Below are 26,909 nucleotides of genomic sequence, written 5' to 3'. Positions count from 1 at the left end.
AAGCAGCATCGCTGTAAGTGCCTGTTTCTCCCTCCCTGCCATGGACAGGGACGCAGTGGCAGGAATGATAATAATCCTTGCCACTTATTCTGCACACCCTTGCCTTTGTTCTGGGCTACTGAGCTGGGAGCTTTGTGTGAGGCTCGGGACCTCTTGTATGAATCTGGGACCAGAAAGAAATGAGGGCTCTTTACCATATCCACCTGGAGGCTGCCTGCTAAGTGCACTGTTTAATTTAGAGGTGCCTTTTATCCTAGATCTCTGGACCAGCTAAAGTTGTGGTCACTGTTCCCAGCAAGGACTGGGGGGAGGAGGGGTGGAATTAATTAAACATAGAGGAAGGGCCACTGAAGGGCGGAGCTAAGGTGGAAGAGAGGAGAACCCTTTAAATAAAGGGCGCACATGGGCTGCCCAGGAGCACACCCTCCACCTCCTCCGTGTTGTCGGTGAGAAGGAGCTAAGCCCCAGGGAGATGTTGGAGCCTGAGGAGTACAGAAGGAGAGGTGAGCACGGGCATCCCTGGCCCTCTTCCCTGCTGCCACTCTTGTAGGAACTGCTGCTTAGATTTTGGGGTATCTTTTTTTTTTTTTTGCGGTACGCGGGCCTCTCACTGTTGTGGTCTCTCCCGTTGCGGAGCACAGGCTCTGGACGCGCAGACTCAGCGGCCATGGCTCACGGGCCTAGCCGCTCCGTGGCATGTGGGATCCTCCCGGACTGGGGCACAAACCTGTGTCCCCTGCATCGGCAGGCGGACTCTCAACCACTGCGCCACCAGGGAAGCCCTTTGGGGTACCTTTTGACTGGAGTGTTAGAATTGCCTTCTGAGAGTTGGCTTCCACAAAATTTTTCCTGAGAAGGGAATGTGGGATCAGAGTTTAAAACTTTTCTCAACCTCTCTTTCATCCTCCCCCTCATACACCAACTCTCATGTGCGTCCACACTACTGTGCCAGGCTTTTCCTTTCTTCTTTCCCACGGAATAGGGGATTTGGGTTTCTGAAATACTAAATGGGTACAGGGGGATTATTCATGTTCTGAAGTAGAAAAGAATTTCCCTAAATCTTCTGCAGTCATGCAAAATCTCATCTTCCTTCCTCTTCATTTCTCTATGTGTGAATCTGTCTGTAGAGTTCTTTCATTTAGTCATTCGTTCCATAAATATTTAAAGAGCACCTACTCTGTCTCAAGCCTTGTGTGATGAGCAAAACCAAATGGTTGTCTTGTCTTCAGGCACGGCTGTCCTAAGAGGGAAAGTAAGTAGTTGCTTATAATTTCTCTCTCCATAAAGTTTTATATCCTCATCCCCTCTAGTAGGTTATTTTGCCTAAAATTTCTTTGCTGTAAGGCATGGTCCCATGTTAAAATCCAACTTTTCCTCTCTTTCATCTACCCAGACATAACTCACTAAGTGGCTATCAGTCTTTTTTAAAAAAAAAAAAAAAACCTTTTTATTTTATATTGGAGTATAGCCGGCTAACAATGTTATGATAGTTTCAGGTGCACAGCAAAGTGACTCAGCCATACATATACATGTATCCATTCTCCCCCAAACTCCCCTCCCATCCAGGCTGAATGACTATCAGTCTTTACACTTCAGTGGACATTAGCTTATTCCATTGCTTTCCAAAGGCACTCAGCCGAGAGCTGGTTTTATTGGCTGTGGATGTTTATCCTGTGAGTGGAACACAAAAACATTCCATGTGGTCCCTGGGTAAGTGGAGGGCTAGGTCCAGGGCTCTCAGAGCTCTGGAGGGATGCTGCTGCAGTTATGAAAGGCATCGGGCCGTTGGAGGGTTGGAGGAGAGCACAAAGAAGAGAGAAGGGTGCTGGAAGTTTTCACAGTTTTGTCTGGGACTGGTCCTGCTTATAAGAATTTTGCATGAGCTGATGCAGTTGGGAAGACATCGGCTTCCCTTTCCTTGTCTCTCTCGCTCTTTTGCAGGGGGAAAAGGAGGCTAGTGAGTACTAGGGAGGAATGATAGATATTGAGAGAGACACAGAGGGGGAGATGAACACACAGACACAGACACAGAGAGGAAGAGAAGCAATGAGAGAGAGAGAAAAAGAGACAGAGATGAAGAGACAGAGGCTCTGAAGACAGAGACCCTTTCCTGGAGAAATGAATGGGAAGAAAGAATAGACAATTTGCAGTGGCTTCAAGTATTCGACTTGGCTGTCTTTCTTCCTTATTCTTTTATTCATTCATTTGATAAAATTTGTTGAGCATCTGAAAACTGTTCTAGGTACTGAGGTATTGGTGGAGGCAGAGCGAGGGAGATAAATTGGTTAAGACATGGCCCTGCATTTCCCCAAGATTTCAGGCTAGTGCAGGGTTCTTAGTCTGGGCCTGTGGTTGTGCTTTGGGGAGTCCATGAACCTCAGAAATTACACACAAAATTGTGTGTATACAAGTCTACCGTTTTAGTCAGATTCTCAAAGAAGTTCATGGGTCCAAAAATGTGGGGAATTACTGGTCCAATGGGAATGGTGAACAAATACATTTTTTACCTTTTATCAGAACCTAGTGTGGGAGCTTGCCATCTGTGCCAACAAGGAGTATAGGGGGTGTGTGTGCAATTTCTGGATAGAAAGAGCCGCAGCGCTTCTACTGAATCTGTAAGGTGATGAATGCATAGACCCTCTGTTTTTTGAGAAGAAAAGAAAGGTGGGAGAGCTGATCAAGATTCATATGGCAAACGGAAGGGGAGGAAAAAGAAATCCTTTACTTTGTTGTTAGAGCTTGATGCCTTGGAGATTTTCCCTCTTATTCATTTATATAGAGTCACACACTCCCTCCATCACTCATTCACTCCTTTGCACACTTTTAAATTTTTTAATTGAAGACAAGCTGTCTGCTGGGGGTCAGACCCTCCACCATTCAGCGCATGAATCCTTCTCCTTCTTCACCCAGTCTCCTGATCCCGATGCTAGGGCGACGGGCACACATTGGCCAGGCCCAGTCAGGGGACATGAGCCTGGCTTCTCTGCCTCCCTTGTAGGAAAGGAGATGGTGGATTACATCTGCCAGTACCTGAGCAGCGTGCAGGAGCGGCGGGTGACTCCGGATGTGAGGCCTGGCTACCTGCGGGCCCAGCTGCCCGAGAGTGCGCCTGAGGAGCCCGACAGCTGGGACAGCATCTTTGGGGACATTGAGCGAATCATCATGCCCGGGGTGAGATGCAGTCACCACAGGGTGATTCTGGATGTCGGGGTGTAGGTGGGGGGGGGTCGATGGGCCTGGAAAGCCTTGGGTAACCCTAAGATAAGCCCTCAGCCCCTTGGCCACCGACATCCCAGACTGTCTTCTGGGCATATGGAGGGCCAGGACTTTGACTGAAGTTAGGTTTCTGGTGCCAGGGCTGACCTGTAGAGTTGGGTAGGGAGCAAGACGGAGTAAGAACTGCATCCCAGGGCCTGTCTGACAGAAGGGTGGAAGTCGGATGGGATGAGGTGAGTAGTGAAGATTGGGCCCGAGGGGGAAGGACGAATGTGGGAAGCAAGATGGAGAGAGGAGGTAGGAGATGGTCCCTGAAGCCCCCGTTGGCAGAGCCAAGGAACTCTCCTACAGAATCCTGAGATGTGCCAAAGGGAAGGAGGGAAGCCAAAGCACACCTCTCCGAGGGTACCCCGGTTGTCAGGTTGGGTGGGCCGGGAAGCTGAGCGAGTCCTGGTCAGCCCCCTCCTTTCTCCTCCATGAAGTGGGAACCCTGTCCTTCCTAACCAAGGGAGGTCTCCTGATTGAACTGCTTTTCAGGAGTAGGAAGGAGCTTTCCCTGAATCATCTATACTCTCAGTGACAAGGGGCATAGCCTGGTGACAGTGCTAGTGGGGCCAGGGAACAGACAGAGGCTGGCTGAAGCCTGGGGCTTGTGCTGAAGCTGCCGTGTGCTGTGACAATGTCCCCGACCACCAGGAGCTGGGCCAGGCGCTCCTGCTGAAAGTGCACCATCCTCCTCTCACGGAAGGGCTGCCTTTTATTGTGCGCCATGCCACGTGCCAGGCACTGTACTAGCCACATGGTGGACTGGCTTGTTTTATCCCCAAATGACCTTACGATCCATGTTTTATGAAGAAACTGAGGCTCAGAGAAGTTAGTTGTCTTCCCAGAGTCACAGGTCTCCCTGCTTGGGGCACTGGTGTCATGAACCACGTGTGTCCAGCAGCTCTTCCCCAGGATGACTTGATATTTGCTCCCATCATCCCCAAAGAGCTTTGGACTTAGATGTGATAGAAATACACCTGGAGGCCGGGGTGGGGGGGATATTTCTGTTTTATTTCAAACACAGACAGAAAGTGATGGCAAGTTTGTACAAAGCCAAATATTCATCTCTCTGACCATTCAGCCTATTTTGTAAGCATATTTTGAAAATTTCGGTATCAGTAAAACTCTACCAGGGAGGCTAGCTCCACAATAAGATTATCTCATGGATTTCATTCTGTAAAATGTAATCTGTGGAGGGGCCAACCGTAATTTGGTAGTGAGACTGAAAGCAGCTGTCAGAAGAGATGGAAATGAGCTGATTCATTTGACTGAAAGAAATTCCAGCAGTTGCTGGGGGTGCAGTTAAAGAGGCTCATTTCTGGACCAGGAGGTCTGTCTGTTTTGATAAGCATTCCTCTGGCTTATCTTATCTTATGTATCTTATTAGAACAGACAATTGCCTCTTGATAGGACCAGGAGGTGGAAGTCCTTCTCTGGGGTTTCCAAAATACTGTCACTAATCACATCAGTAATGAAGACCCAATCTTTCATCTCATCTCTCAGGCTGCAACAGCCTCTGAGAGTTGGCCTGAAAGCCGTTGGCCCTTTGCTTTCTCATTAGGGTCAGCGCCTCCTTTAAAACTGGATTAGTTTTCCCCTCCATGCCACCTCCTAGACACAAGGAGAAGAAAAACTGTCTTTTTGCTTTAATTCCAACCCTGGTTAGAGAAACCCCACCTACTCTTAATGAGGGAGGGAGAGTAGAGCAAGGGGAGAAGGCAGGGTGCCACCCTGCTTAGGTGCTGGGCTGCAGAGTCAGGCAGCCCTGGGTTTCTGACATCTGTCCCTATGAGGTATATGTGATCATGGGGATGCTGTCTCTCTCCACCAGCCCCAACTGTTATCTGTAAAACAGGGATAACGTTAGAACCTACCTAATAGGAGTGCTGTGAGAATTAAACAAGATAAAGCATAGAAAGTGGAAGATATTGTCATTACCTATGAGGCCGTCTGCCTGGTGAAGGTTGGAGGACGAGGTCTGATTATCTAAGAGTCAAGTCAGGATATGTGATATGTCCATCACCATGTGATTAGCTTACCGTTAACATTAGTGCTTTACATTTTACAAATTTCCTCCCAGGCTGATCCACACAACAACCCCAGGAGACAGGATTTATTTTATGATGAGAAACTGAGGTTGAGAGAGGTACAGGAGAGGATCCTGGTTTTATGAGGTGGGGATTGGATGAAAAATTTGGGACCCACCCCCTTAAGAAAAAAAATTAAGAATGGATCTTGAAAGAGACCGATGCAAACATGGGACCTTGACGCATAAGTTCATTAGCTTCACAATAAGTCTACGGGGTCACACAGCTGGTTACGGCAGGGGTAGGACTGGAACCTGTGTCCTTGGGCTTAAATCTTATGCTCCTTCTACCATACACACTGTCCAGGACACCGTCCTTGCTCTTAAAGGGTTAAAGGGATTTGTGTACACGAAATAACTCGATCATACACTAAAATGTTATCTCATGAGTTCTCAGTAGCGTGAAACATCTCGAATGAGAACATTCCATGGGCTCGGGGGAAGGGATCAAAGGCAGATGGGGACCTGGGGAAGGGTTCATGGAGGAAATGAATATTTAGTGGCTTTCTAAGAGTTAGCAGATTTTGGAAGGTCCCATCTGTATGAGAAGTGCCTTCCTGTCAGGGGACACAGCTTTGCCCAAAGACATGAACACAGATACGAACAGGGTATGATTGTAGAACAGTGAGATGAAGCCAGATTAGATAATCAGTGAGGCCAATGAGCCACCGAAAATGTTTCTGAGAGCAGTTGTAGGAGGCCCTTCCTGTCCACGGGCCCCTCCTTTCATCCGGTTAATCTAACTGTGGGCTCAAGGGTTAACCTGGAGGCAGTTTCCCATGCCCTTGGGCTGGTATTTCTGTCTTCTAGTCTCCTCTCCCCATCCCCACTGGGAAGCTAAGGACAGCTTTGAACCCAGGCACACTGTCCCTCTGCAAGAGTGCATGCCCAAAGAACTCTGGATACTTTTTGCAAGAGACTGGATGAGACAAGCAACCTGCTCTTCCAGAGCTCACAGTCTCCCCTTCCTCTTATTACTGGGTAGGAGCAGTGCGGCGGGTAAGCTTTGGAGACTAATGCAAACACTACCCAGAATCCACAACTCTAATTCCCATAGCAATTTTCATCTTGCATATTCCCTTCTGGTCTCTGCGTGTGTGCAAAGCTCCACTGATGAACTAGTTCAGAATGTGAGAAACGTGGGTGGCAAGAACACTGTGACTATGCCTTACTTTTAGGGATTTGTGCCACTTGTTGGTTGTCTTAAAAGTGTCAGCCAGTCTCTAGAGTGGGTGCTGCCCCTTGCCAGGGAGGGTCTCTTGAAGAGGAAAGCCTCCGGTAGCTGCCCCTGGTGCCACCTGTGTACATGCTCTGCTTCCAGGTGGTACACTGGCAAAGCCCCCATATGCACGCCTACTACCCAGCTCTCACCTCTTGGCCATCACTGCTGGGAGACATGCTGGCTGATGCCATCAACTGCTTGGGATTTACCTGGGTGAGTAACCATGGCTGCAGCTATAACCAGTGGAAAAGGGGACATGGCAGGAAGTGAAATCCTGGGGCAGACATATTTTGTCCGGATCTCTGAACAGGGTTTCAAGTTAAATATTAACAATGGCTACATTACTTGAGCTTAAGCTTTATAAAAATGATCTCATCTTATTCTTCAACCCTGTGAAATTATGAGTAGTGGCCCCATTTTGTAGGGGCGAATTAAGAAATGAAGGCTTAAGTAATTTATCTCTCCAAGACCACATAGTTCATGAGACAGAGATGAGATTTGGACCAAGATCTGGTTATTGCCACAATTTGTTACACTCTCTAAACACTTTGGTGCCTGTGGGTACAACCTTCCCCTTGCTCTTGTCTTTGAGGGGTGAGGGATATGCCCTAAGGCTTCCCTTAATAACCCCTTAAGCACCAATCAGCTTTAAATTGTGCCACAAGCCTCCTAGAACAGCTCTCTATTTTAAGCCTGAACTGTTACAGGATGTGTGTGTGTATGTGTGTGCATATGTGTGTGTGTGTATGTGTGTGTGTGTGTGTGTGTAGGGGTGGGTGGGTGGAGTGGGTTGGAAGCTGGGAGACTTGCTATCTTTTCCGGGAGGAAGTGCTTTCTTTCTTAGTCTTAAAACTTCCCCCTGGCCTTTAGAATGCTTTTCAGCTGGGTATTTTAGGGACTTTGGGGGCCAAATGGAAGCAGTCATTTCTAGGACTGTTTTTCCATCGGGCCTTGGAGTCGCAGGAGAATCCACCTCATTGAGGATGGCATGAACCAAAGCCCCACATTCTTTCCCCTTTCTGGTTTGGCAGAGGATGAAGACGCCACAGGATCTAAAAGTGACGCCTTCTTCAGGATCAAGACAGGCCTGGGGAGGGTCAAGGCAGAGACGGATGTGTTTCTGGGGCTGGTGGGGACATCTTGGTGCCCTGGGGCACTCCAGATGACATTGCTTTCCCTCTTTCAGGCTTCCAGCCCTGTGTGCACGGAACTGGAGATGAATGTCATGGACTGGCTGGCAAAAATGCTGGGACTTCCAGAGCACTTCCTGCACCACCACCCTGGCAGCCAGGGGGGAGGCGTCTTGCAGGTACGTCCATTGGCAAAGCTCCTCCTAGCATAGGGACTAAGTAGGGAAAGATAAGCCAAACTTGCCCGGGTGATTCTCATGTTTTCCATGGAGTTTCCCCCATGTCACTCACACCACCACTGTCCCTGCCAGCACCATCACCATTACCATCATAACTCTCATGACTGACACCACCATCACCGACGCCACCAGCTCCACCACAGTCCCCACTCCCACCTTTGTTGCCACTACCATCTTGACTTCCATTGCCTTTATACCATGGCCATGACTGTCTCCACTCTTCTTTTAGTTTTTCTTTGAAAAAAATTAAAAAGTCAACACATTATCACATTTCTAGTATTACTTGATTCAAGTTTCTTAGTTTATAATCTGACATCTCCCCTCTCTTGTCCCATTTTACACCTTATGGTAAGTGGAAAAGAGAAGGCAAGTAGAGACTTCTTTCCCTCCCTCTTAGGTCCAGGAGATTTTTGGCAGTGAGAGAAATTAACAATATAGATTGATGTATCTTATAATCCTGTCTTTTGAGTATCTGTCAAATGACAGTTGTTCAAATATTTCTTTTGTTATCAAGAGTAGTGCAGCATAGTGGAGCTTGAGGGGTGCTTCCTGTAGACCGTGCACACTGTTAGGTACTTTTGCATCTATAAACCCTTGCCATTCATGAGGGTTTGGTTCTGAGACCTTTGAGAACCCCCAGATTCTTGAATTATTCTGTAATGTGTAATTTTCTTGATTTTATGATATATAAGATAGAGAAATAATAATAATTCCTTCAAAAGGTGGATGTGAGGATTCAAAGATTTCTTCTATTAAATAAAAATAGCCATGCTGCCCTGAGATGAGAACTGGAAAGTTTGCTGGGCCCATTTGCTAGCTAAGTGACTCCCTCTGTCACTCCAGTCTTTTACCAAGATTAAAATCTGACCCTCACAAGAAAGACAAATTACGGCATGTTGTGGACCTTCTGGGTTGTTAGCAGATAGTTATAGCTTCCAATATTATATCTGGAAAAACATGCTAAATGCCTGCTGGGCATGATCTTGCTTTTCATTTAATTATCTCAAGAACCCTGTAGGTAAATAGTGTCATCCCCAATTTTTGAAATAAGAGCACTGAAGCTCAGAGAGGTTAAAAACTTGCTCCAGGTCACACAGCTGGTAAGTGGAAGAATGAGGATTCAAACCTGACCCTGTCTAAATCCAAACCATGCTTTCTCCTGTATCCATCAGCCACATGAACTTGGTTTAGTTCTGTAACCTCTCTGAGCATCACTATTCTCATAGGTAGACAGGAATCACAAGTGTCGCAGGTTTGATAAGGAGCAAATGCGATAGCAGAAAGTGTTTTGTGAACTGTGAATAGCTGTACAGATGGAAGGTGGTCTTATTATATTATTATTACTATTCTGCTGGCTTCCTTATTGTGGAGTAATTTTCAGCCACTGAATATCTTGTGGGATCTGGTCTATAGCATTTCCTGTGACATGGTCTCTAGGCTTTTCAGCAGGGAGCAATCAGCTGTAGGTCACCTAAGGATTTCAAGAAGCAAAGACACCAAAGACTGAGCAAATGAATGATGAGAAACCATCAAGATTTCTGTGAAGTTGCTGAGGTGGCCCCCAGGATTCCCACAATCATGGCCAGAGCAAAATCCTACCCAACCCTTTTTTGGTTAATCAATACTCCCACTCTGGTAGGCAGCTAAAGGGATGCTCTCCATTTTATAAATGGAAACGAGCCTTCTGGAGGGGCAATATTAGCTCAAGATCACAAGAGCCATCAGCAGCAAAACTGAGGCCAAAGTTATCTCTCAAGTAGGCCAGGACCCTCTCTCTCTGGGATATCTCTGTGGAAACAAACTCCATTTCCACACCTAATACATTGAAAGTTCTTTTTTTTTTTTTTTTTAACATGGGGAGCGAACATATCTACAAGCAGACTTGTATCTAGCATTCTCTGAACGTTCTCTTTTTGGTCTTTGTGGCCTAATAAAGATGTTGAAAATTTGCTTTCATGACTTCCCTGAAAATTATAGGAGAGGGAGGTGTCCCAGGAATGCATAGGAAGTTGTGAATGTAGAATGTACAATAGGCATGTGAGCTGGGGGGAAGGGCAACTCCTTAGGCAGGAGCTGTGTACTTCCTCAGGAATAGCTATTAAACACACACACACACACACACACACACACACACCCCTACAAAACCTGGGGCAGTTGCCAAGGGATTACATGGAGAGGCTGCCACTGGGAACCTTCTTCCATTGCAGAGCACAGTCAGTGAGTCCACCTTGATCGCCTTGCTGGCAGCAAGGAAGAACAAAATCCTAGAAATAAAAGCGTCTGAGCCCGGGGCGGATGAGTCTTCCCTGAACGCCCGGCTTGTTGCCTATGCCTCCGACCAGGTGAGTTGCCCAACATAAGCCAAACCTTCAGGTAGGGCTTGGCTTCTGGAGTCTTAGTCCTTGAGTGATTTCCCTGTAGACATGAGCCCGCTGGGTTCAGGGCAGCCCAGGCCTCAGAGGTTGTCCAAGGAACCCTGGAGGAAGACAAACGTCAAATGCTGTGTTTGCTTCCCTTCGTCTGGTTTCAGCAGTTTCTGGGAGTGCTCATTCCAGGATGACTCTGCTAACAGCTTTCCATTGTCATTCTAGGCCCACTCCTCGGTGGAAAAGGCTGGTTTGATTTCTCTGGTCAAGATGAAATTTCTGCCTGTGGATGACAACTTCTCACTCCGAGGGGAAGTTCTTCAGAAAGCCATCGAGGAAGACAGAGCGCAGGGCTTGGTGCCTGTCTTTGTAAGTCAGACCATGTTCTGAGCTTAGAATGATAGAGCTGGGAGGTGAGGAAGGAGTTTTGTCAGAATTCAGGTAAGTAATGTGCTGCAAACAAGAGCAGAAAGGTCCTCAAATACAGTGTCTTACAAATTATGAGTTAGTGTGCTAGGAAATAAATTTTGTGGGTCAGAACCAACATTAAAAGAAGAAGAAAAAAGAAATAGGATGGAAAATATGAGAGTACGTTCCTGTGTTGAGAATATGCATTGTTTGGTAAAACTTTTATTTCAAATACACATGTGTATATGTCCTAGGTTGCTATACAAAATGTATTTCTTACTGTGGGTCATGGTAAAATACAGTGTGAAACATACCCTGTTCTAGTGGAATGGGTGGGGTTGATAATATCTGTGAAGAAATCTTTTTTTTCAGGCCAAATGTGTCACACGAGCCCACCTTCCCATGTTAACTTCCTCTGTTTTCCTCCAGGTCTGTGCCACACTGGGGACCACTGGGGTCTGTGCATTTGACCGCCTGTCAGAGCTGGGCCCCATCTGTAAGTGTCTGCCCTGTCTGGCTAGGAAGACAAGTAATGAGTTTTAAAATGTTCCCTAGAGCAAGAGCCTGGAAGCAGCTCAGTGCAATTCTCTGGTCCCTCCGTGGTCAATGCACAGAGCGTAGGAAGAGCCACCAGAGGTCATGAGTATCTTCTTCCAGGTAGCCAGGTCACTGCTTTTCCTAGTGGTGGGACCAAGGGTTAGAGCTGACCCCCTTGCATCCTGTCCTCAGAGGCAACAGTGGGAGGACCTCAGGTCTCTCACTCTCTCACTTGTATGTTGAAATCTGCTTAAAGCAGGACATATCTGAAACACAGGGTGAGTGAGTCATAGTGGAATATTTTCTAGTCTAGGCTGAGAAAATGAAAATGAAAAGGTAGGGTAGGGGAAGCCACGGGGTGAGGGGGAGATAAAGGCAGAAAAGAAACCCAAATGTGATTGTTCAAAATCCTCAAGCAAGAAACCCACTAGGAAAGAGAGACACCCCCTCTCTAACATTTGTACTAGATGCATTAACATTGCTCTCTGGGCCAGTGGTAAGTTGGTTTCTGTTCCGGAAAGCTCTGGGTGGAGGCCAAGAGGGTGTCGACCCTCTGGTCGGTGAGAGAAAAGGCCAGGGTGAGGCTCTGTAGGCTCTCCCTGCAGGGGTGGCCGTGCCTCACTCAGCCCCACTCCTTGCACTGACACCCTCCCCCCATGTCCACATGCCTCCGTGTCTCATTCAGCCATGGGCATCCTTTCCCAGCCCTTCCCTTGCAGCCCCCCAGCTGGATGGGCCAGAGAAGAGATGCCTTTTAGCTGGCTGGTGGCAACCCACTCCCACCCCCAGTGCCACCCCCAGTAGGTGATGTTTGCCTCCTCAGGTGCCAACGAGGGGCTGTGGCTCCACATCGATGCTGCCTACGCAGGCACTGCCTTCCTGTGCCCTGAGTTCCGGGGGTTTCTGAAGGGCATCGAGTACGCCGATTCCTTCACCTTTAATCCTTCCAAGTGGATGATGGTGCACTTTGACTGTACTGGGTTCTGGTGAGTGTGGCAGCCAAGCTCCCAGCCTGTGGGGAAGCCATCCTCAGCTACTAATGCCCATTTGGCAACCCACAGGGTCAAGGACAAGTACAAGCTGCAGCAGACCTTCAGCGTGAACCCCGTCTACCTCAGGCACGCCGACTCGGGTGCGGCCACCGACTTCATGGTGAGTGGCCAGGAACGGGCAGCATGGCAGCCTCTGAGACGGAAACGGCCTGAGTCTGATGAGGGTCTCCTTCCCTCACCCGATGAGCCCATCCCATAATATTGCCACTGTGTACCTTTGGTTTCAAGCTGTGCCTAAGCATATAGAATGAAACCCAAAAAACTTTAAAAACCCTAGAGAATGAAACCAACCTTTGAGGTAGGATGCGAGTTTCCTGAGTATTTGTGGCATTTAAAAATTCTCCCAATTCCCTTCTGCCTCTGTCCTGGATAATCTTCTCTGCTCACTCCCTAACAGCAGGGCAGGGTGGAGAATTTCCATGGATAGGAAAAGAGGCTGCTTCCTTAAACTGTTTTCATCCTTTTGTCCCCATCGAGGCACTGTGGGAGGCTCCACGGTGGGGATGGGGCAATAGTTATCCTTCCCGAGGTTCTAGATGCCTCCAAGCATTCCTGCCTTGCCCAGTAGCTGCACCTCAACCTCTAGGCCCTGCCCACATTCTCAATCTGTACTATCTCTTGGGGAAACAACTTCTTCAGGTTTACTCCTCAGTTTGAAGATGAGCCCTTCCTTTAATTGTAGGGGAGACAGGGATGTAAACTGATAAGTTACATATAACATGGTCAAGGCTAGGCCGAGTGAGACAAGCTTGATTTGGAATTCCATACCAGCAGTGGGCTTTTGGGAGTCATAGTGGACCTCTCTCAGCCTTGACTTTCTCATCTGCAAAATGGGCATGGTGGCACTGATTTCACAGGGTATTGTGAGGCTGCAATGGGAACATACATGTAGATCACTTCTTACTGGGAATGTGGTACATGCTTAATAAATGGTAGGTGTGATATTTCTAAAAGCTCTACTTTTAAGCTGCAGAGATTTGTTATACAGCAAAGAGGTTAAAAACACAGATGAACTGTGTTTGAATTCTGGCTCCTCCATTTATTAACTTGTGTGGTCTTGGGCAACTGGCTTAAGCTATTTAGGTTTTCTCATCTCTAAAATGAGGGTGATAATAACAGTACTAGCTTCTTAGTTAGGCTTGCTGTGAGGAATAAACGAATTAATACAGTGAAGCACAGAGAGCCATGTCTGCCATCTGGGAGTCATTCTTTGTGAAGAGATGGTTCTGTCTTCTCTCCTTGGGCTAAAGTTTCTTGCCCTTTTTTAGTCCTAAAATAATCACTGCATCATCTCTTGATTATATTGGTCATTCTCCCTCGGACCAGTTCACACTTCCTTTAGATTTTTGTTTTTAAAGCTTTTTTATTGGAATTTCAGGCAGTAAGCTTGTAGTGGTTGGGGAGGACCCTCCAAAGGTTGATAAAAATAGAAGAATAATGGTTCTTTCATCTCCACTGCCCTGTCTGATGGGTTTTCAGCACTTTTTGAATTAAAGAAATTTTCACAGCAGCCCAAGGGCCAGATATCTTTAGGGGTAATTCTAGGTTTCTCCCCTGAGTGTGAAACAATGTCCATTTTTCTTTTCTTTTTTTAAAATTAATTAAATTAATTAATTTATTTTTGGCAGCATTGGGTCTTTGTTGCTGTGCACGCGCTTTCTCTAGTTGCATCGAGCGGGGGCTACTCTGTTGCAGTGTGTGGGCTTCTCGTTGCGGTGGCTTCTCTTGTTACGGAGCACGGGCTCTAGGCACGTGGACGTCAGTAGTTGTGGCTCGCCAGCTCTAGAGCACAGGCTCAGTAGTTGTGGTGCATGGGCTTAGTTGCTCTGCGGCATGTAGGATTTTCCCGGAGCAGGGCTTGAACCCGTGTCCCCTGCATTAGCAGGTAGATTCTTAACCACTGCACCACCAGGGGAGCCCAATGCCCATTTTTCTATAAGTGAACTTGGATCATCGTAACTTAAGAGCATTTTCTTCCCTTGGCCCATTTTGGATTTTATGTTACTTTTTTGTGTTTTTGTTTTTTGTCCGCAACGGTATCTCAGGATCTTTTTGTGGTTCATTCCCATCAGTTTGGAGATTTTACAGTGCTCTCTCTCTTCCAGATCACTTCTAGAAATATTAAATTATACTTTTCTTAGCACTGGTCCAGAATGTGCTACTTTATCTTTTCCTTCCCTCACCTCTAATCCTATGGATTTAATTTTTAAGTCTCGAAGAAACTCCTAGAAAACTGAAGCTGCTGTCTGTTATGATCCTGGGGGTCTTCACTGCTACTTTGCCCTTTGCTCCAAGCTCTTTTTCACCCAGGTGGCTGAAGCTTTAAATAAAAGCCCAGCTAGGGCTTCCCTGGTGGCGCAGTGGTTGAGAGTCCGCCTGCCGATGCAGGGGACACGGGTTCATGCCCCAGTCCGGGAAGATCCCACATGCCGCGGAGCGGCTGGGCCCGTGAGCCATGGCCGCTGAGCCTGCGCGTCCAGAGCCTGTGCTCCACAACGGGAGAGGCCACAACAGTGAGAGGCCCGCGTACCACAAAAAAAAAAAAAAAAAAAAAAAGCCCAGTCATTTTGAGATGAGCCAGAAATAGAGCAGCATCCTGGGAGAGAAGACTTAGGGACTTCATCCCTTGGGCCCTGGAGCCACCTAAAATCAGGGCTAGATTCTTCTGACATCAGGAAGCTCCCTCACCTCCCCCCAACTAGTGGAGGGGGAATTGTCTTGTTCTTGGCTGTGAGACCGGCAAAACCTTGAAAGGATGTAGAGGAGACTTGGGAATGGCTTGAGTTAATGAAGAGCCATGTCCAAATTTCCTGTTCCAGCAGAAAAATATGTGCTAGAACCACCCTGCTGGGTCAGCATGGATTGGTTTTGGAATACTGACAAGAGGAACAGCTGGGGATATGGTCAGACTATAAAGAAATCAAAATTAAAATCATCTCTGCCTCTCATTTAATTGGCTTGTGAATTATTGTAGTCAATTGGCCATAACCATCTGGAAAACAATGTTTTCAGAGGCCACTATTATCCATTCATTAGTCTCCATCTGGAGTGTCCATCTAACAAAGGGTGGAGTTGACGATCTCCCTGTTACAGGGAAAAGAAAGTCCCCATGCTGGTCCTCAGCCCTGGAGTTTTTTGCTTGGAAATCCAAGGCTTAGTGCTTGATATAGAGAAACATTGTCCATCAACAATGTTGATGTTGGACAAGGGGTCATGTCCAAACTGTGCCTGGGTCAGGAAACTGGGACAAAGGATGAAGGTGTGCACAGTTTTGAGGATTAGGCAATCCTGTGGAGGAACAGATAAATATTCGATGGGAAAAATATTTATTTTTTGTCAACAGAAATTGTGGTGATGCTTTCTGACATTTGAGGAAGAGGTCATTAGAAATCACACTACTCATCAGAATAATTGCAAATGTGTGCTAAACCCTTTGCTCTGTTTACAGATCAGAGAAATCGATTTGGAATTGGTTTGAAAATTTTCAGACCTTTGGTGCCCGAAACCTTGAACTTTAAGCTCTGTTGAATTTGGTCATCAGGAACAGAGAGTCAGTTTTAGTCTAACAAAGGCCGAGATATAGATGTTTATTTGCAGTCTGAGGGCTGGTGTCCTCCTGAGGGCATAGAACGTCACAGGAAAAATAAGGTCAGGACAGAGAAATTAAATAATAATCATCTTGGTTCTAGGCAGAAACACCATTGTGATTTGTGGCTCACATTTTTATCATCTAAATAGCCAGGACTTATTGACAACTTCCTGTGAAACTCTTCACCCTGGTTCTCCTCACACCACATCCCTGGAGGTGCTGTTCATTCTTTGTCTCACGAGGAGCCAGTGAGGCGGCAATGCTCAAGTAAGAGGTAGAGATGGAGGAGAAACCCAGGTCTGTGAGGCTCCAGCATCTGAGCTCCTGAACCCTATACTTTACATTTTTGTGGGGAAGAGAAATCAAACTCTATTTTCTGCTATTCAAGGTAGATTAGGTTCTTTTAGAGAAAAAACGTATTGCCCCTATCTTGAATTTCAGCCTGGAATGAAATTTTTTTTTTTTACATCTTTATTGGAGTATAATTGCTTTACAATGGTGTGTTGGTTTCTGCTTTATAACAAAGTGAATCAGTTATACATATACATATGTTCCCATATCTCTTCCCTCTTCCGTCTCCCTCCCTCCCACCCTCCCTATCCCACCCCTTCAGGCGGTCACAAAGCACTGAGCTGATCTCCCTGTGCTGTGCAGCTGGTTCCCACTAGCTATATATTTTACGTTTGGTAGTGTATATATGTCCATGTCTCTCTCTCGCTTTGTCACAGCTTACCCTTCCCACTCTCCGTGTCCTCAAGTCCATTCTCTAGTAGGTCTGTGTCTTTATTCCTGTCTTACCCCTAGGTCCTTCATGACATTTTTTTTCTTAAATTCCATATATATGTGTTAGCATACGGTATTTGTCTTTCTCTTTCTGACTTACTTCACTCTGTATGACAGACTCTAGGTCTATCCACCTCATTACAAATAGCTCAATTTCGTTTCTTTTTATGGCTGAGTAATATTCCACTGTATATATGTGCCACATCTTCTTTATCCATTCATCTGATGATGGACACTTAGGTTGCTTCCATCTCCTGGCTATTGTAAATACAGCTGCAATGACTCTTTTTGAATTATGGTTTTCTCAGGGTATATGCCCAGTAGTGGGATTGCTGGGTCATATGGTAGTTCTATTTTTAGTTTTTTAAGGAACCTCCATACTGTTCTCCATAGTGGCTGTATCAATTTACATTCCCACCAACAGTGCAAGAGTGTTCCCTTTTCTCCACACCCTCTCCAGCATTTATTGTTTCTAGATTTTTTGATGATGGCCATTCTGACCAGTGTGAGATAATATCTCATTGTAGTTTTGATTTGCATTTCTCTAATGATTAATGATGTTGAGCATTCTTTCATGTGTTTGTTGGCAATCTGTATATCTTCTTTGGAGAAATGTCTATGTAGGTCTTCTGCCCATTTTTGGATTGGGTTGTTTGTTTTTCTGTTATTGAGCTGCTTGTAAATTTTGGAGATTAATCCTTTGTCAGTTGCTTCATTTGCAAATATTTTCTCCCATTCTGAGGGTTGTCTTTTCGTCTTGTTCATGGTTTCCTTTGCTGTGCAAAAGCTTTGAAGTTTCATTAGGTCCCATTTGTTTATTTTTGTTTTTATTTCCATTTCTCTAGGAGGTGGGTCAAAAAGGATCTTGCTGTGATTTATGTCGTACACAAAAATAAACTCAAAATGGATTAAAGACCTAAATGTAAGGCCAGATACTATCAAACTCTTAGAGGAAAACATAGGCAGAACACTCTATGGGATGAAATTTTTAAAGCAGCATTTAAAGCAAAGTGTCTTCTCCTTGGTCCAGGGTCATGGACTTGGTTTCTACCTGTGCTGCTCTTGGACAAGGGTTTGGTCACATGACGAGGTAGCCTTTGTGTATCTTGCCTTGGCTTCTCCTTAGCAACAGCCTCGGGCATCATGGTGACACTGTGCATCCCTGGAGGGTTGGGCAGACAACAGATGATAAAGCTCAGGAGTGTGTGTGGGAGGAGCAGGGGTCCCTGTCTCTAACCATGGCACTGTGCTCCTTTGTTCTAGCACTGGCAGATCCCCCTGAGCAGGCGGTTTCGCTCTATTAAACTCTGGTTTGTGATCCGGTCCTTCGGGGTGAAGAATCTTCAAGCGCACATCAGACATGTATGTAGTGGGCAGGCCTTGGGAGGAGCCCAGGCTCGCTTTGTGGCCTAGTGGGGAGGAAGGCTGGTTTCTGCTCTGCAGACCTTTCCCAGGGGGATGTGTGATGTATGCCTCAGGTGCCTGGGCCTGTTTGTGAGCTCCCGGGACTTGATGATTCAGGGCGGCCGTCTGTTTGCTAGCTAGAGGATCACTGAGCCGAACATGACACTGAGGGCTGTCTGGTGTCTGTCCCCCACCTGTCTCACCATCCCTTCTGCTATCATCGAGCACTGGGGAGGGATGGCCCGAGAGCCTAGTTTGCAGAGAAGGAAATAGAAAGTAAATCAAAGGGCAGCTTGTGGCCAGGGTAGGAACCTATCTTTTAAAAAATTACTCTGATTGTCATGGCTGTCTGAAAATTTTAGTCACTATTATGGTTATGCCAGAAACAGGGCTTGCCTGGCTTGGACATGTAGACCTGCAAGTCTGGAACAAACATCCCTGCATGATGTCAAGAGGTATTTACTGAAGGCATATTTGGTACAATTTATTTCAACTCAATTCAACCACACAATTATTGTGCTAGGAAAGAGACCCAGAGGAGAATGAGACAGGCACAGTCCCTCTGTCATAGGCTTCATGGAAGGGGTGGAACTTAACTAAGAATTTTGGTCAGCAGCAATTTTCTCTCATTTTTATGAGTGCCTATGAGAAAGACAAAGTTATTGATAAATACAAGAGGGTTACTCCAAAGATGTTGTCCTTTGTTCCTCTGCGTGTCTTTCCCTGGCCATATTTCCTCTAGGGAATTCCGTCCTCATTAAGCAAACACAAGGCCAAGTGCAGTGGTTGAATCAGTATGTATGATTGGCTTACTGTTGGTAACTTTACATTTGTTATCAACATCAAGGTGTTGGTTAACTGGATGTTTATCAGTGAGTGGCTGTCACCCAGGGACATTAGGCATTTTTGCTCTCTCTCTATCCTCAGACTCAAGACGGGAAGTAGGTAGCTGGGGGATGAGGTGCTGGAGGTTACAGGTTATCATCTGGTTCCAACTCAGGACTGGGTATTCAACGTGCAGGTGCTGGCTAATTACCCTCATGCTGCCTCTCCCAACTCAAAGCCCTGAATTCCCATCGGCTCCCCTTCGCCTACACTAGGCCCAGACTCCTGGGCCCGGCTTTCGAGGACCCAGTTATCAGCCTCTAAGCTCAGGCTTCTCACTGACCCGTTCCAGCTCCATCCTCAGTGTGCCTCTGCACCTTCACCTGTGCATTGCCCTCTTGCATTGCCCTCTCTTCTCCAAATGTTGCTAGTGGATTAAGTTCCGCTTCTCCCAGGAGCTTCCCTGACTATTCCATCTGCCCTCATCTCTGCTTGCTCGGCATTCCTAGGACCACCTACTCAAGCACACCTACAAAACTGAGCTCTAAAAGCTACCAATGTCCCACAAAAGTAAAGGGTGGAACTAAAATGAAGTTGTTTGATGTGAGTTAATTTTATCTCTCCAGCTTGACTGCGATCATAATTATTTTTACTTGCACAGTGTCTTAAAGAAATAACTTATAGGGTTTCATTAGGTTCTTACAACAATGCTTGGGGCAGTCATCCTGATGAACCCCATTTTATGGGTGAGGCTCAGAGATGGTAATTGCCCTGCTTAAGAGAGGAGGGCCTCCTTTCTTTACAGTTCTGGGCTATTTTCTATTATGTGAGCTCTTGAAAGTCATATAAAACCAAGTTGTGTATCTCCCTGTTATAGATTAGTGCTTTAGAGAATGGGATATGAGTTTGATATTTTAGTTCTACCCTTTACTGTTTGGTGACCTTGGACAAATTATTTAAACTTTCCGTGTTTGCCTTCCTAATTTATAAAATGAGAAAATGATAATACCTCTCTCAAAGGTTTATGGTGATGATAAATAATACACATAAAGCCCTTACTTAGTGCAAGACCTAATATTCCACTAAGTACTCAAATATTTCCTATTCCCACTTCCTTTTCCTCCCCCTTCCCCTTTCCTCTTCTTCTTCTTCTCCTTTTCTCCTCCTCCTTCTCCAATTTTTCCTTCTTCCAATGATAATAATTCAACATTGTCGTCACCATCATCTCCTATCACCTACCATAAAAGGGGTTTGTAAATTATTTTTTTAAAGACAGATAGTACATATTTTTGGCCTTGCAGGCCATATGGTCTCTGTTGTGAGTATTCAAGTCTGTCATTGTAGCACAAAAGCCGCCATACACAGTACATTAACAAATAGGCGTGGCTGTGTTCCAAAGGACTTTATTTACAAAAAACGGGTGTGAAGGAGGTGGGGCTCTATTTGGCCTGGGGGCTGCAGTTTGCCCGCCTCTGCCCTAGGATGGTACAGGGCACTGGTTGTAGCCCTGCTTTCATCTCCCATAAAGGTAGGTGGTTTCTGGTGGCGGGATGCTGCCTGTGCTCTTTTCTCTCTCCTCTGGCCCCTCTTCTCTCTTGTTGCCAAGAGCATGTGTTACAGGAGACAACAGAGCATGGCAGGGGGTGTGCTTGGCGACCAGAGACCTGCATTCTGCCGCTGCTACCTTGGGGACGCCACTTTCCTTTGTCTCCTTCTAGAAAATGAAGAGGTTGAACAAAGATGACTTCTGGCTCTCTTTCCTTGCTCAGAAGTATCAGTTTCATGGTCTTTGGCTAGCCTGATTCTGGATCTGTACCTGAGATGTCTTACTCATGTAGACTTGAGAAACATTTACACAGAAAGATCTCACAATTGGCAGGACAGGATGGAAATGGGCCTGGAGGGAAGGAGGCACACGGGAGAATCATGACAAAATTAGAAAGTAAACTGCAAAAGTATAAAACAGTGAGAAAACATTTAGCAGGCTGCTTTCCCAGAGAGGGCCTTATGACTTGACAATGAAAAATGCTTAGGGTAGGGATTGGAGACCCTTTTAAACAGACCATGCAGTGGAGAGAGAAAGTGGTTCTGGATCGGGTTTGTAGCAACTTGTTAGCTGAACCCTTTGACTTCTCTTGAAATAGAGTACCCAGTATGAGAACCAGGTGATAGCCATTACTTAGAAAATATTTTCTTGAGATCCTTCTGGATTCCTGGAGAAATTTTTAAAAATGAAAGAAAGGGCAAGTCCTGTCCTTGTTTAGTTAGTAATACTAAGTAAAAAAAAAAGAGGAAATTAAAAAATTATAACTTCAGTGGAAGATTAATATGGTACAAAGCTTTAAAACATTTTTATTGTGGTAAAATATAGATAACATAACATTTACAACTTGAACCATTTTTAAGCATATACAATTCAGTGACATTAAGTACACTCACAATGTGTGCAGCTGTCACTGCTGTCTATTTCCAGAACTTTTCCCATCATCCCCAGCAGAAACTCTGTACCCATTAAACAGGTTTAAAGCCTTCTCCATGGTGTACATGGGTATGATATGTAAAAATATGTTCTTTGTGGAATGTCAGAAAATAGGGGATGAGGGGCATTTGAGGTGAAAAGGTCTGAGAGGCAAGGGGAAGATGTCAACTTAGGATATGGGGGCAGGGCTGCTGACAGCTCACATGGTGCCTTTATGTACAGGAGAAACAAAAGTCTCTTCCTCTGAGCATTTGTAGCCCGTAAGAGGCACCTGGCTGGGAATGCAGAACCTGGTCTGGGTTGTGGCCCCTGCTAGCCCTCTTGGCTTGTCTGTAAGCCAAGATATGTGAAGCCGGGATATGAGGGCATATCCTTGATGGCAAAGCACATGTCTTCTGGGACTTCCCTGGTGGTCCAGTGGTTAGGACTCCACGCTTTCACTGCCGAGGGCCCGGGTTCAATCCCTGGTGGGGGAACTAGGATCCCACGAGCCTTCTGGTTCTGGGAGTGGATTGAAAGAGGCCCCTGAGACATGAGTTCTCAGAGTGGAGCTAATGTGACAAGAAATAGGGAGCCATTGGAGGTTTTATAGTTTGGAATATGAGCAAAATCAAATGGAGAAGAAAATCAGGCAGAAGCCACTTAGGTCTCTTTGGTTCAAAGATGTGACTGGTTTAAACCCGTTTAATAGTGTGGAAGTTTACGCACGGTCGTCTCTTGCCTGTTATTAATCTCAGTTCTCTCGATGTTCACAATTCCAGGGTACTGAAATGGCTAAGTATTTTGAATCTCTGGTCAGAAACGAACCTTTCTTTGAAATTCCTGCCAAGAGGCACCTTGGTTTGGTGGTTTTTCGTCTAAAGGTAATGCCATCTTCCATCTCATGTGAAGGATGTTATTTGGTAATTTTCAGCCTCTTGGAAATGTAAATACTGGGCTTCTGGAGATGCTTACAGGGAATGTGATACAGACTTTACTTCTCTTTATCCTTCAAACAGGGTCCTAATTGCCTCACAGAAAGTGTGTTAAAGGAAATAGCTAAAGCTGGCCATCTCTTTCTCATCCCAGCCACTATCCAGGACAAGTTGATCATCCGTTTCACTGTGACATCCCAGTTCACCACCAGGGATGACATCCTGAGAGACTGGAATCTCATTCATGATGCTGCCACTCTCATCCTGAGTCAGCATTGTACTTCCCAGCCTAGCCCTCAGGGGGGGAACCTCATCCCCCAAACCAGGGGCCCCAGAGCCTTGGCCAAGGAGCTGTCCTTTCCATCTGTCAGCAGGGCAGGAGATGACCCAGACCAGGCCAGGAAGGTCATCAAGCAGCCTCCACATGTGGGAGCCAGTCCCGTGAGAGGGGAAGGCAGCCGCCACCTTGAAACCCTGCTGGACCCACTTGATGACTGCTTTTCAGAAGAGGCCCCAGACCTCACCAAGCACAAGCTGTCCTCCTTCCTGTTCAATTATTTGTCTGTGCAGAATAAGAAGGCAGTGCGTTCCCTCAGTTGCAACAGCGTGCCTGTAGGCGATCAGAAGCCACTGCCCACAGATGGCTCTGTGAAGAATGGCGGCTCCTGCCGGGTCAGAATCTTTTCTAGGTTTCCAGAAGAGATGATGATGCTAAAGAAAAGTGCCTTCAGAAAACTAATCAAGTTCTACAGTGTCCCCAACTTTCCTGAATGCAGTTCTCAATGTGGGCTCCAGCTGCCCTGCTGCCCTCTGCAGGCAACAGTTTAGACCAGGGGGTTCAGCCAGGGTCCATGAATGTGTTTCAGGGAGTCTCTGAAGCCCTCAAAATTGTATGCTGAATTTATGTGCTTATGTTTATGTGCATTTTTCTTGGGAGAAAGCCAATGATTTCTTATCAGATTCTCACAGATGTTCATGACCTATGATAGGATACAAATAGAGAGTTTAAGCCAGCATGATCCAGAAGATTCCAGCACGCTGGTCAGAGAGAAAGGGTCTAGGGTGGTGTATTGACAGGCAGCTTCTGTGGTTTAGCTTGTGACACTGAAACTTTCAAGTTTCGTGAAATATAATGTGGAAATAAATTGTGCTTGTCCCTGAAAAAAGCATATCCTGTGTCACTTAATTGACCACTGAAATATTTGTTTTTCTTTTCCATTATGGTTTACTACAGGGTAAAATATAGTTACCTGTGCTATACAGTAGGACCTGTTGTTTATCCATTCTATATATAATAGATTGCATCTTCTAATCCCAGATTCCCAAACCATCCTCCCCCCACCATGCCTTGGCAACCACAAGTCTGTTCTCTATGTCTGTGAATCTGTTTCCGTTTCATAGATAAGTTCATTTGTGTCATATTTTAGATTCCACATATAAGTGATATCATATGGTATTTGTCTCTTTCTGACTTACTTCACTTAGTATGATAATCTCTAGGTCTATCCGTGTTGCTGCACATGGCATTATTTCATTCTTTTTTATGGCCGAGTAATATTCCATTGTATATATGAACCACATTTTTATCCATTCATCGGTCGATGGACATTCAGATTGTTTCTATGTCTTGGCTATTGTAAATAGTGCTGCTATGAACATTGAGTTGTATGTATCTTTTTGAATTATAGTTTAATCAGATATATGCCCAGGAGTGGGATTCCTGGGTCATATGGCAACCCTATTTTTAGTGTTTTGAGGAATCTTCATACTGCTTTCCATAGTGGCTGCACCAATTTACGTTCCCATCAACAGTGTAGGAGGGTTCCTTTTTCTCCACATCCTTTCTAGCACTTATTGTTTGTGGACTTTTTAATGATGGCCATTTTGACTGGTGTGAGGTGATACCTCAATGAAGTTTTGATTTGCATTTCTCTAAGGATTAGTGATGTTGAGCATCTTTTCATGTGCCTTTTGTCCATCTGTATGTCTTCTTTGGAGAAATGTCTGTTTAGATTGGGTTGTTTGTTACTGAGTTGTATGAGCTGCTTTTATATTTTGGAAATTAAGCCCTTGTTGGTAGTGTCATTTGCAAATATTTTCTTGCAGTGTATAGGTTGCCTTTTTATTTTGTTTATGGTTTCCTTTGCTGACCACTGAAATAAGGATTAGCTAACCAGGGCGTGTTCTGGAACCTAAATGAATGTACTTAGGGATTTTGCTTTTTAGTATGCTGAAGATTTGACTTTGTGAGAAAAAGAGTTTGGAGGAGCCCTTGGTATGAAGGCAGACAGCTTGAGTTAGGCACTGTGGCTTACAGTTTATAAATGAGAAAACGGAGGCCACAGGTCACACAGCTTATACGTGGGCAAACCCGGGTCTCCTTGTCCTCAGTAAAGCCCATGCTATTCCCAGCAGACCATACTGTTCACGGTTGTCCTTGATCAGAAGTTCACCATTCAGCAGACCCCTCTAGTCCTTCACTGCTGTTAAATGTTCCCTCTCTCAGTTTGGAACTTGTATATATATTTTTCCTGCACACTATAGTCAAATAAAAGCTGTGCTCACAAGCAGCTTACCCATGGTGAGTTCATGGGCCAAAAAAATTATTTTCTTTCCATTTCAGATGGTGCTTTTACAGGGAGTGGTTCTGAAATTGGTTATATTAACAGTGTTAAAGGTAAACAAAGCTGGCCACTAGTTAAAGTAGTAAGGACAGATTTTTAATCAGTAATAACTACTGCAATAGAAAAAAGAGTCTGGCGTGAACTGGGCTCAACTTGATTTGTTCAGCGGTCACTGGGCATTTTAGAGGGAGAATGGGGGAACAGGAAGGAGGCACGCAGGGACTTAGTAGAGTCAGGGAAGTGAAAAATTACAAAAAGCAGGAAGAGGGGGTTGGTCCATGGGAAGCCCATCTGGGTTTGCTAACTGATGCTTATGGAAGTTAGCCTCCTACCCTCCCACAGAGGCTGGGGGACAGGGGCCCTATCTTCAGGTGTTGGCTGGAATAAACGGTAAATCTTTTGGCAGCCTTGTGTTTTCTCAGGCAGGCATTTTAAGGGGGTGTAGGATCAACCCAGGGGTGTGGCCTTGAGCTGTTAGAAATTATGATACTGTTTTGTCCAAGTCTTTATAGGCCAAGGTTGAGGCCTAGTAGGGAGGAGGGCTCAGAGGAGCCTGGGTAGAGTTTGGTCGGGGAGAGAATCTTTGCCAAGACCTTATAGTTTCATATTACCCTTGCTCTCAATTGGCGGTCGCAGAACTTTGCTGCATACTGGAATCACCTGGGAGCCTTTTTAAAAAGTACTGATGATGCCTGGCTCTCACTCCCAGAAATCTTGATCTAATTGTTATGAGATGGGCCTGGGCTTTGGGATTTTTGACAGCTCCTCAAGTGATTCTAATGTGCAGCAATGTTTGAGAAGTACTGTTCTAGAGCTGCTTGCCGTTCCGAGGGATGTGGGCCGTAGAAGCAGTGGCATCCCCAGGTGCTTCTTATGCACCTTAAAACTTGAGAAGCCCTGCTCCAAGCCAGTGGTTCTCAAATTGAGCCTGCTTCAGAGTCAACAGCAGGGCTTGTTAAAACGTAGCTTGCTGGGCCTATCCCCAGTGGTTCTGACTCAGTAGGTCTGGGGTGGGGTCTGGTCATTTGCATGTCTGACAAGCTCCCAGCTGATGCTGATGCTGCTGGTCTGGGACCACCCTCCGGTCTTCTGTCAGTGCTAGGCGGGAGCTTAGCGATGCCAATGAGCTGTGTGACTTTAGGCATGTACGTCACCTCCCCAGGCTTTTTTTTTTCTTTTATCAGACAAAGAGGTTTGACTAGACACTCTCTAGGATTGCTTTTAGTTCTGCTGTAGCAAATAATACGTATTTGTGTATCTAGTAAATAGACACTGTTAATGTGAGTTTTCAAGAACAATTGCAGGCTGAAGATGACAAAGTGCTGCTTTCTACTAGGCCTTTCCTGATGCCTGCACTTTGAGTCCCACCAGATCTAAGATCTGAGCTTCAGTTAATAAAAGATAATCCATGTCCGAGGAAGTGAAGTACTAACTAAGCACACATGATGTGTAACTCGGGATGTTTTTCTGTCTGTCAGTGGTTCACCAAAATGCAGCCCCTAATCAACAGCACCAGCATCACCTGGGAATTTGTTAGAACTGCAAATTCCAATTCTAATTTCAACTCTGGGGAATGGGCCCATCATTCTGTCTTAATAAAACTTCTTGGTGAAGGTGACTCTCAGTGCTCAATTTTCTTTTTTATTTTAAGCTTTAAATAGTTTATTTTAGACTATATCAATCTCCTAAGTCCTCTCTTACAAAATTCTTTCTCTAGATTAATGACTATTATGATGAAAGTGTCACTCTCTTCATTATAAATTCAACTATTGAAAAATACCTTTAAGAGTTAAGGTATTTTTTGAATTGTTTTTTATTTATTGTATACAGCATGTTCTTATTCCTTATCCATTTTATACATATTAGTGTATATAGGTCAATCCCAGTCTCCCAGTTCATCAGTGCTCAAGTTTGAGACTCACTGCTGTGCCTGAACTAGGAGACTCACACCATCTATTTAGCTCATCCTCTCTGCCTCCAACATGCCTCC

The 26,909-nt window shown here is 45.5% G+C and overlaps 1 protein-coding gene across 2 annotated transcripts; it reads left to right on the top strand.

Moving 5' to 3' along the window:
- The first annotated feature begins 472 nt into the window (after positions 1-472).
- HDC (histidine decarboxylase) lies at positions 473-23,450 on the top strand. 2 transcript variants are annotated; one of them, XM_060003588.1, is made up of 12 exons: positions 473-503; positions 2,999-3,171; positions 6,669-6,782; positions 7,756-7,878; positions 10,146-10,280; positions 10,530-10,673; positions 11,142-11,208; positions 12,073-12,235; positions 12,311-12,401; positions 17,937-18,035; positions 22,143-22,244; positions 22,380-23,450. In XM_060003588.1, the coding sequence occupies exons 1-12, from the start codon at positions 473-475 to the stop codon at positions 23,121-23,123; spliced, it is 1,986 nt and encodes a 661-aa protein (XP_059859571.1). In that variant the 3' UTR covers positions 23,124-23,450. The 2 variants fall into 2 exon arrangements, with proteins under 2 accessions (XP_059859571.1, XP_059859572.1); XM_060003589.1 differs by lacking the exon at positions 17,937-18,035.
- Positions 23,451-26,909: the final 3,459 nt, after the last annotated feature.

This window comes from Delphinus delphis, chromosome 2 (assembly GCF_949987515.2).
Source record: "Delphinus delphis chromosome 2, mDelDel1.2, whole genome shotgun sequence".
NCBI lineage: Eukaryota > Metazoa > Chordata > Mammalia > Artiodactyla > Delphinidae > Delphinus > Delphinus delphis.
Note: the sequence above shows the minus strand (reverse complement) of the source record. Positions and strands in the feature narration are given on the sequence as shown.

Excerpts from the sequence above, each read along its gene's own strand:
- HDC (XM_060003588.1), top strand. The coding sequence starts at position 473 with ATGTTGGAGCCTGAGGAGTACAGAAGGAGAG. Across the intron at positions 10,281-10,529 it reads TTGCCTATGCCTCCGACCAG|GCCCACTCCTCGGTGGAAAA; the intron begins GTGAGTTGCCCA and ends TTGTCATTCTAG. Across the intron at positions 12,236-12,310 it reads TTTGACTGTACTGGGTTCTG|GGTCAAGGACAAGTACAAGC; the intron begins GTGAGTGTGGCA and ends GGCAACCCACAG.